The sequence below is a fragment of the Siphateles boraxobius genome, unplaced genomic scaffold (assembly GCF_051911475.1).
Source record: "Siphateles boraxobius isolate OS27281-9 unplaced genomic scaffold, OSU_SipBor_1 6, whole genome shotgun sequence".
NCBI lineage: Eukaryota > Metazoa > Chordata > Actinopteri > Cypriniformes > Leuciscidae > Siphateles > Siphateles boraxobius.
In genome coordinates this window covers 41,400,001-41,410,481 of record NW_027509186.1, presented here as the reverse complement: position 1 = coordinate 41,410,481, position 10,481 = coordinate 41,400,001, and the positions used below count along the sequence as shown (strand labels likewise).

The following is a 10,481-nucleotide window of genomic DNA, read 5'->3' as shown; positions in this document are numbered from 1 at the left end:
TTAGTATTCTAGGAAGAAGTTTTTAAAACGAGTTCACACTTTTAGGTTTATTTTAGGTGAACTGCTTGATTTTATGGTTCAAAAACATCTTATGCATCAAAATGCAAACTATAGAAACTGTGATCAATTTAACTAAAAGATACACTCTTAAAAAGGGTTTATGCCAAAAACGTTCTTTACAAGGAGAAATGTCTTAAATGATTGTATAATACTTCCAAGTTTTTTTTTTTCTAGTTATAAAGACTTTTTATGAGCTGTTTAATTAAAAGTAAATTCATAAAATTATCCCATGATGGGAAGTTTCTATATATGAAGAATTCCATATTTCATTTAAGAGTGTATATAATTATTAGCAGTGAATATATGCAGTCTGCAGCACATATGATTATTCGGCCAGTTTATTTTTCTTACCTGGCTTAAAAGTTCTTGCATTAAAACACATCATATCATCTACAAAAGCTCAAATGCATCCACTAATGCTTATGAATCTTTATATGCATGATTCTGCCAGCATAAAACACTTATATACGTGTCATCCGTGGAGAAGGCTCTCAAGGCTCAGCCGGAGATTCGTCATCATCGCCGATGATTCCTTTCAGATAAGAGCGTTTAAACTCCTCGAACACCAGGTCAGTTGTGTCTTCACTGAACACACACACACACACACAAGCGTTAAAATCACACAAAGAAACACAAGAAACTCAATCAACATGAAAGACTGATGTAGAGATGAAGAGGAGCACTAAATCAGAAAACAGGAACAAATGTGTTTTATGTCAATGACACACACACCCTTGTTTTGATGTCATAGAAGTGTTTCTATTGAACAGTAACAACAGATTTACTCAAAGAAGGACGCTAAACTGGGGCTCAACACTAGAGACGGGATCGCATTTAGATCTCACACTGATATCGGCAATATAACTTTCCCTTCCCAGAGCCAACGCGGATCATTTATCATCTCAAGAGTGTGTGTGTCGTTGGGAAGTGTACACAGCACATTGTGCAACGAACACGTGGAATCAGAGACACGAGGACTCTATATAAAGGGTTTTATATTACAGCACATTTATCACGAACCCCACTGAATATACACCCTGATAATGGACTATTGCATTGGGAAACACACAAGGGGGACATTCTTACCTCTCTTTAGGAGGAGGAGAACAGGGGGAAAAAATAAAGCAGACAACATTCAGTCATTATCAAGGAAAGTCATATACAGCGCTTTATACAACATGTCAAATTCATCAGTTATTAAACCAATTCAAGTCCAGCTGTAAAGCAGCTCTATAGTTTATGTTCACTGTTGTTTCAATTCAGTTCAATTATGAAGAGTTCAGAGCAGCTCTACACAGTAAAAACATATTTCTGATTAATGAACGTTGTAAACAAAGATAATTGGAGTATGTTTTAAAAGATAATACTATTTTCACTTAAAAAATTTCCGTTTAATTCACTAATTTCTAGTGTCATCATCATACAGCTCAATTCAGCTCTGATCTCATGCAGTTAAATTGATAACATTACTGAATATTAATTGTCTTCTAATCCCAAACAAGTTCAGAATTATATCAGCTCTGTTTCATAACCTAGTTACCATTTTACCCAGTATATGTGTGCTAGAAAGTTTTATGCAAATAAGAGTATCGCATCATTAATGCTCACATCAGACTCTACAGTCGTGAGTTGTGTCTAGTCTGGTTTATGGTTATGATCACTTATGATAAACATCATGCTGTTTATTACCACGGAAGATAGTTGACACATAATGTACTCATTCCGCGGTTTGAACAAACAAAACTTATGTTTACAGTAATGCATGGAAGTTAATATGAGAGCAATTCTATATACGTGTACTTACAGTGTACTTACTAAGAAAGTACTGGGTAATATAAGGTAAGTACATGTGTTAAGGTTAGGTTTGAGGTTAGTACCTAGTTATTACCCAGTTATTGTAATTACTATAATAAGTACATAGTATGTACATGGGGAAAAGGACTGTAAAAGGAAGCGTTACCATAATTTCTTCTGTATATGTTATGGTCCTTTAACAGTTACTTCTATTCTAATATTCATTATTGATGTAGTTCCTGTGTGTGGAATTTGCTCCATGTACTGTAGTACTACTGTATGTGCGTTTGCTATTAACAAATTGAGTTTGTTTTTAGGAACCGATGGATATTTTGCAATCATCACAAAAATCACACAAAAATATTTAGGCCTTAATTTTGAATTGCACACAAAAAAGTCCATGCATTTAAATTACAATGTTTTTATTTATTTATTTTTTGAGCAATATTATAGCACATACGACAATAAAGAAGCATTTTTGATTAAACAATAAATTCACCATAATTTAACAACTTAAATCCATCTATTGCTCGAAACGGACTGGGCAGAAGTCAGACTTTATACATTTATGTTTTAACATAAATAAACTTGTGATGCATATTTGTCAGTCATGCATAAACTAAATGGGTAAGAAACAGGTACAATGTCTGCACTCAAAGTGGCATGGCATAGGTTATTATAAATTTTTTTCATGATATATATATATATATATATATATATATATATATATATATATATATATATATATGATTTTATATGATATATATATTTTTTATTATTTATTTTTTTAATTATTATTATTATTATTTATTTTTTGTCAATGTGATCAGCTCACCTGGATCAGGTTTGGGATGCATGAGTTTGAAGGGAACCTCCACAGCAACCTCACTGAAACACACACGATTGCATCTTACACACTTACACGCTTTGAAAGTTGAGAAAATTCGACACCAATCAAAACTCACCTGGATCCAACGACGCTGTAAGAGAGCAGAAATAAAGCCATTAGCAAAGCCTTTCCTCAACACACAGATATGAACCGACACTGAAGCTAAACTCGTGTTCACTCACCCCGCTGCATTACACTTCACCACCACCCTATAGGCCACCAACATGCCCAGAATCTCCTTCAAAACCTCATCCTTTACGCTGAAGAGATCAATGAGATAAAGAAACATTAGGGCTGAAACACTCAGATTGTCCACGTATAGATGGCGAGTGATCCGCACTCACATGCTAGAGGAGGCCAGGTTAGTGTCCTCATGCTTCAGTTTTCCATCCAGAGCGAGTCCATGTCTCTCGCGGTTATTGCTCAGTAGAGGACAGAGACTGTACACCTTCTTCAGACTGGTACCAGCCGGCACAGTGTCCCTGTAACACAGCAGTTTAATCTTCTTACAGTGACAGAGGCATACCACACTTATTGTGTACTGTTACATCACAAACACAAGACTAATTTTACAAAATAATGAGACATTAATGTAACACTCTCACAGTGACATCATTAAGACTCCATTCTGACAGTGACATCATAAAGATTCCATTCTTACAGTGACATCATAAAGACTCCAATCTGACAGTGACATCATAAAGACTCCATTCTGACAGTGACATCATAAAGACTCCAATCTGACAGTGACATCATAAAGACTCCATTCTGACAGTGACATCATAAAGACTCCATTCTGACAGTGACATCATAAAGACTCCATTCTGACAGTGACATCATAAAGAATCCAATCTGACAGTGACATCATAAAGACTCCAATCTGACAGTGACATCATAAAGATTCCATTCTTACAGTGACATCATAAAGACTCCAATCTGACAGTGACATCATAAAGACTCCATTCTGACAGTGACATAATAAAGACTCCATTCTGACAGTGACATCATAAAGACTCCAATCTGACAGTGACATCATAAAGACTCCATTCTGACAGTGACATAATAAAGACTCCATTCTGACAGTGACATCATAAAGACTCCATTCTGACAGTGACATCATAAAGACTCCAATCTGACAGTGACATCATAAAGACTCCAATCTGACAGTGACATCATAAAGACTCCAATCTGACAGTGACATCATAAAGAATCCAATCTGACAGTGACATCATAAAGACTCCAATCTGACAGTGACATCATAAAGACTCCATTCTGACAGTGACATCATAAAGACTCCATTCTGACAGTGACATCATAAAGACTCCATTCTGACAGTGACATCATAAAGACTCCATTCTGACAGTGACATCATAAAGACTCCAATCTGACAGCCATTCTGACAATGACATCATAAAGACTCCAATCTGACAGTGACATCATAAAGACTTCATTCTGACAGTGACATCATAAAGACTCCAATCTGACAGTGACATCATAAAGACTCCATTCTGACAGTGACATCATAAAGACTCCATTCTGACAGTGACATCATAAAGACTCCATTCTGACAGTGACATCATAAAGACTCCAATCTGACAGTGACATCATAAAGACTCCATTCCGACAGTGACATCATAAAGACTCCATTCTGACAGTGACATCATCAAGACTCCATTCTGACAGTGACATCATAAAGACTCCATTCTGACAATGACATCATAAAGACTCCAATCTGACAGTGACATAATAAAGACTCCATTCTGACAGTGACATCATAAAGACTCCAATCTGACAGTGACATCATAAAGACTCCATTCTGACAGTGACATCATAAAGACTCCATTCTGACAGTGACATCATAAAGACTCCAATCTGACAGTGACATCATAAAGACTCCATTCTGACAGTGACATCATAAAGACTCCATTCTGACAGTGACATCATAAAGACTCCATTCTGACAGTGACATCATAAAGACTCCAATCTGACAGTGACATCATAAAGACTCCATTCTTACAGTGACATCATAAAGACTCCATTCTGACAGTGACATCATAAAGACTCCAATCTGACAGTGACATCATAAAGACTCCATTCTGACAGTGACATCATAAAGACTCCAATCTGACAGTGACATCATAAAGACTCCATTCTGACAGTGACATCATAAAGACTTCAGACTGACAGTGACATTTTAAGACTCCATTCTGACAGTGACATAATAAAGATTCCATTCTGACAGTGACATCCAATCTGACAGTGACATCATAAAGACTCCAGACTGACAGTGACATAATAAAGATTCCATTCTGACAGTGACATCATAAAGACTCCATTCTGACAGTGACATCCAATCTGACAGTGACATCATAAAGACTCCATTCTGACAGTGACATCCAATCTGACAGTGACATCATAAAGACTCCAATCTGACAGTGACATCATAAAGACTCCATTCTGACAGTGACATCCAATCTGACAGTGACATCATAAAGACTCCAATCTGGCAGTGACATCCAATCTGACAGTGACATCATAAAGACTCCATTCTGACAGTGACATCATAAAGACTCCATTCTGACAGTGACATCATAAAGACTCCATTCTGACAGTGACATCATAAAGACTCCATTCTGACAGTGACATCCAATCTGACAGTGACATCATAAAGACTCCATTCTGACAGTGACATCCAATCTGACAGTGATATAATAAAGACTCCATTCTGACAGTGACATCATAAAGACTCCAATCTGACAGTGACATCATAAAGACTCCAATCTGACAGTGACATCATAAAGACTCCATTCTGACAGTGACATAATAAAGACTCCATTCTGACAGTGACATCATAAAGACTCCAATCTGACAGTGACATCATAAAGACTCCAATCTGACAGTGACATCATAAATATGACATAATGTAATCCACGCTAACGGTGATCCAAGTGTTACATATGGATCTAGTGAGCTGCTTATCTAGATTCCAAAATGTTTCTATTCCTATATTAAGAGTAGCAATGAGTGTATTCTTCATGGAGAAGTAATTCCCAGAATGCATTGCGACAAGCTCAAAGAACCAAATGGACCCTTTTCAAATTTTATTATTCTTATATCATCAATCTTGAAAACAGTTCATATTTCTGTGGAAACTGTGATACATTTTATTTTTCAGGATTCTTTGATGACTAGAAAATTCAAAAGAACAGCATTCATTTGAAATAGAAATCTTTAATGACATGATAATTATGATTTACAAAGTTAATTATTGTAAAAATAAATAATATAACAATAACATAAAATCTTCATCATCCAAAATGGTGTGCAAAGCCACTTTACCGCATTTTGCACGTTTTTATGCTAAAACTATGAAGTCAAGGAGTGATTGAATCAGTCACCTCAGAACACAGAGAACTCATTTATTCTATGATGTCATAAAAGCATGTGACATTACTGTGACATCACTGGCTGTAATAATGGTGTGTTTGTACTCACATGGTTTCATCATAGGCCACTTGACTGACGTATTTATCATTGGAGTAAAGCACCACACTAGTAACCTGCTCCACTGTGATACGGAGAAACAGAAAACACACACTGAAACACACTAAACACACACTTTTACATCAGTTTTAAAGTGAGCACTGTGTTTATGTACCTGAGACTGACACGTCCTTCACATTTCTGCTGGAACTGTTGTCAATGTCCACGCTGATGTTGATCACCTCTCCGTGGTAGTAAGTCTGTAACGTACAATCGCAGATTTAAATGGTTTGATTTACATATGGATGTGGATTTCAGTCAAACCAAAATATATTCAGACACCTTCAACATTTCTCACATTATCACAGTTTATTCACTTTAGTTGAGAAAATGGTAATAATATGACAAGAACTCAGAGTTATTAAATCAGTTGATATTTCACTGGTTTTGTCCATCCTTCTGTTAGACTCTCACTGATGAATTATGTTGAATATCTGTCAGCTGTTAAATTTATCTACACAATTACATAAAACCAATTTAGCTCAAACAATTACCAAGCAATGCTTAATGTTGTTCAGTCTGTGTGTAAAAAGGTGCATTAGCAATTAAAGAAAAAACACTTGAGAAAACATGGACAGGTCAAAGTGTCGGAATCATTTTTGGTCCCAAAATTTGTATAGATATTACTGGTAGTCACTGTATGAAGAATACTGGGTATAATATGTCACAGTTTACTTTATTTTGCTCTCCTCACTTACATAAATGATCTATAGTGTCCTGCACACACTAGTAACAAAATATCAAAAATTATATCTGGTGTCTGATTCATTTTTGGTTTGATTTGGTTCATTTTTGCAACCTCTTTCTCCCACCTCTTTCTCCAGACTGACACGCATGTGCAGCGGTTTATCAGACATCACAAATTCACAGGTGGTCTCAGCCGACGGGGCTACGCCGCCTTTATCTGGAGCATACTGGATCTTTCTGATGGCCAACCGGACCGAACTCCTGCAGAGAGAGAGAGAGAGAGAGGGAGAGAGAGAGAGAGAGAGAGAGAGAGAGAGAGAGAGAGAGTAAAGAGTTCGAGTTTTGATCTTGTGGTTTTGCTCTCAGGACCTTCAAGACCACATGATAATGATCTGGGTCTCAGACAAAACAAAAATCTATGAAAAATTATAATTGCCTCAACCACTAACCAACACAATATCTAGAAGGCTTCTGATTGGCTACTATTTTGTAAATCTTTTTTATTTCAGTGCATTAAAATAGTGAGCCTCGCTCTTGGCCTTGAGGTGTTTTGTATTGGTCAGGTTTTGTTCTTTTAGTTTTTTTAGTATGGCGTTTGTGACCTTTCTCACCTCTTTTGGGCTTTTTCATCTTGATTTTCTGCACAGAACGCCTTCACCTCAAACTCCACTGCACAGCGCTGCACAAACACTCCAATTAATTAGACATATATATTTCAAAGCATGGTTAGTTAAACAAAACTAAAGCCATAAAAATTCAAAAATTCATTACTTGAAATTAGAGCTGCACAATTAATCGTTAAAAGATTGTGCTCTCGATTCAAACACTCAAGCAATCTTATTCCTTGACGCTTCAAATTAAGATTGTATCATTACATCATTACACCAGTAGGTGGTGTCAAGTGACTGTTAAAATATATTTGTCATTGAATCATTCATTCAAGAGATTCGTTCAAAAACACTGATTTATCCAGTAATAAAACGTGTGAAGTCTATAGGCTTGTTCGACTTGAACCGGCGCTGCACAGACCGATCGGTTGATGACATCAAAGTACCGCGAGAGCGATTCAAAAGCATAAGGAGCCGTCTGCTCTCTAATCGCTCTCGCGGTACTTTGATGTCATCAACCGATCGGTCTGTGCAGCGCCGGTTCAAGTCGAACAAGCCTAATGAGTGAGTGAGTCATTGAATCATTCATTCAACCGATTTAAAAAAATGAATATAGTAATAAATTCTAATTAATTAAACATTTTGTCAGAGCCTCTAGTAAATTACACTTAGTTGTCTATTCAGAATCGTGGGAGAATTATGATCTGTATTTAAAAAAAAAAAAACATTCTAAACATCAGAATTATGTTCCTTTACTTTAATTAAAATAAATGTAAAAAAAAATTCCCATTTTCATTCAGTGCAACTTGATGTACAAAAATGACTAAAGCTAAAACTGAAATATTTTAATATTTTAAAAATAATAATACAAATGACAAAAACAAAACAAAATGACTAAAACTTTAACCAAAATTTAAAAATAAAAAACAATTCAAAATATGAATTAAAACTACAATAGTTTCAAAACACAGAATGTTTGTGGTTCTGGTGTTTCCAGTCCGTTTACCTTCCCTGGGTCTGTGGACGCCGGCTGCAGAGCTACAGAACAAGGCAGGTTATCTGGAAACTGAGGAAACACATGCAGTCAGAAATCACACATATACACCCACACAAACCCACTTAAAGTGCCCCATTATGCTTTTTCAGATATGAGTCTATGTAGTGTTCAGTGTTGGGAAGGATACTTTCAAAACGTATTTCGTTACAGAATACAGAATACATGCCCATAAATGTAATTTGTAACGTATTCCGTTACGTTACTCAATCTGAGTAACGTATTCTGAATACTTGGATTACTTCCACATTGAATTGCATTGAATAAGTGTAGGAATGCGGTCATCACATCCAGCTTACTAAACAGGCCTATGCTGGTGTGTATTTCTGCATGTTCCAACTGGATGAATGTGTTATAGGCCCTTGTCTCCCTGAAAGTGTAATATATTATAATTTGCTATAGAAGAACAAAGACTATAGTGTATGTTGCGGTCACCGCTGCGGTGATGTGGTGACTCCTACATGTAACATGTAAAGGTGGCGCTGCCAATAAAGCACCTAAAAGCTGTCTCAAAGAACCGGCAAAAGTAATGATCGAATTTGTTAGTGTCGGCTGCGAAGATGAAGTTTAAAAGTAGACATGTCTGTGAGGCAAGTAGGCTAGTCTACCTTATACGCTAAGTTTTGGTTCATTTATGAGACGAGCCGAGCCACAGTTCACGCGCTGGCGCCTCCGTGCCGTAATGTCTATTGTCTGCTATAATTACTTCTTATTTTTTTAAATCCAGGCAATTGGTTGATGAAACATTGATTCAAATTTAGATACAATTAATACAAATCGAAATTCACTTTGAAGAAAGGCTTTGTGCATCTGTTTGATGTCTCTTTTGGAAGTTTTAAAGCAGTCTTTTAGTGCCGCTTTTACGGAGTGGTCACCTCCGCGTAACACTGTTTTTTCCTCATAAATGCGAACAAGAAAAATAAAATTAAATGAATATTTTATGTTCTGTGGAGAGCCAACCCTTCTTCATCCAGTGTGGGTTTTACTTTTGGTTTTCGCAGTGTAGCCTAATTCACAGAAGTAGCCTATTAAAAATGTTTGGACTAAAAGTAAAATATTTTTTGTGTCACGCATGTTTATTTCCCATATTAAATATAAAACGCAGGTGTATACAGATATTTTTCTAATGTCTGGACTCCTTTATAAAGGGAGTATGGATATATAAACAGACATTTCAATATATTGGAATTAAATGCATTTTCTGAGAATGTATATTTCAAGTTTTGACTGCAAATGATTACGTCCTGGAATTGCTCAATTTTAAAGAATTATTCCTCAACTAGTTTTGTGGTGTAGGTCTACGTATTTTATAATGTTAACTTCAAATAATACTAATAGTAATTTAAAGATGTGTTAGCATTGGATCTGGACGGGAAGGATAACTCTGGGAGTTGGAAGGAGTGTGTCGCAATTCTGAATTCGCACACGCGACACATGTTCGTGGTTCTGAGAGTCGCGATTTCGGTTTCATATTGCATATCCTTACAGCTCTGTAGCTAGAAGCCTACCTGATACAACTATAAAATAGCAAGGTGACCAGTAAAACTACAGCCTGGCTAATTAAAAAATATATAGTAATAACTTTAAGATGCTTCTTCAGGTTGGAGGTGGAGTCTTTGGACGCTGAAAGGAGGATGGTTGCTTGCAAGCAGAGGTTGCACTGCACAGTTATATTTGTTCTCCCTTCGCTTTCTTTAATGTGAAATGCTGTTTGAATTTCCAAGATAGAAACGCATTCTTGACCTGGATCTGTTGCTCCTGCTCCATCTCTACCTCTAGCTCCCGCTGCTCCTCTTCCGACTCCATTGTGACTGATCACGCAAACCGCACATTATTTCGTTTTCAT

The 10,481-nt window shown here is 36.4% G+C and overlaps 1 protein-coding gene across 1 annotated transcript in view; it reads right to left on the bottom strand.

The window, feature by feature from the left end:
* Window positions 1-380: 380 nt before the first annotated feature.
* Window positions 381-10,481, bottom strand: part of sagb (S-antigen; retina and pineal gland (arrestin) b) — a 14,775-nt gene continuing 4,674 nt past the window's right edge. The window contains exons 6-16 of the mRNA XM_077209022.1: window positions 8,588-8,647; window positions 7,585-7,652; window positions 7,099-7,234; window positions 6,402-6,486; window positions 6,239-6,311; window positions 3,088-3,225; window positions 2,926-3,003; window positions 2,820-2,834; window positions 2,690-2,742; window positions 1,147-1,150; window positions 381-645 (exon numbers count right to left, since the gene is read on the bottom strand). Of these exons, the coding sequence (XP_077065137.1) occupies window positions 552-645; window positions 1,147-1,150; window positions 2,690-2,742; window positions 2,820-2,834; window positions 2,926-3,003; window positions 3,088-3,225; window positions 6,239-6,311; window positions 6,402-6,486; window positions 7,099-7,234; window positions 7,585-7,652; window positions 8,588-8,647 (804 nt within the window). The 3' untranslated portion in view covers window positions 381-551. The remainder of the gene's footprint in view (window positions 646-1,146; window positions 1,151-2,689; window positions 2,743-2,819; window positions 2,835-2,925; window positions 3,004-3,087; window positions 3,226-6,238; window positions 6,312-6,401; window positions 6,487-7,098; window positions 7,235-7,584; window positions 7,653-8,587; window positions 8,648-10,481) is intronic.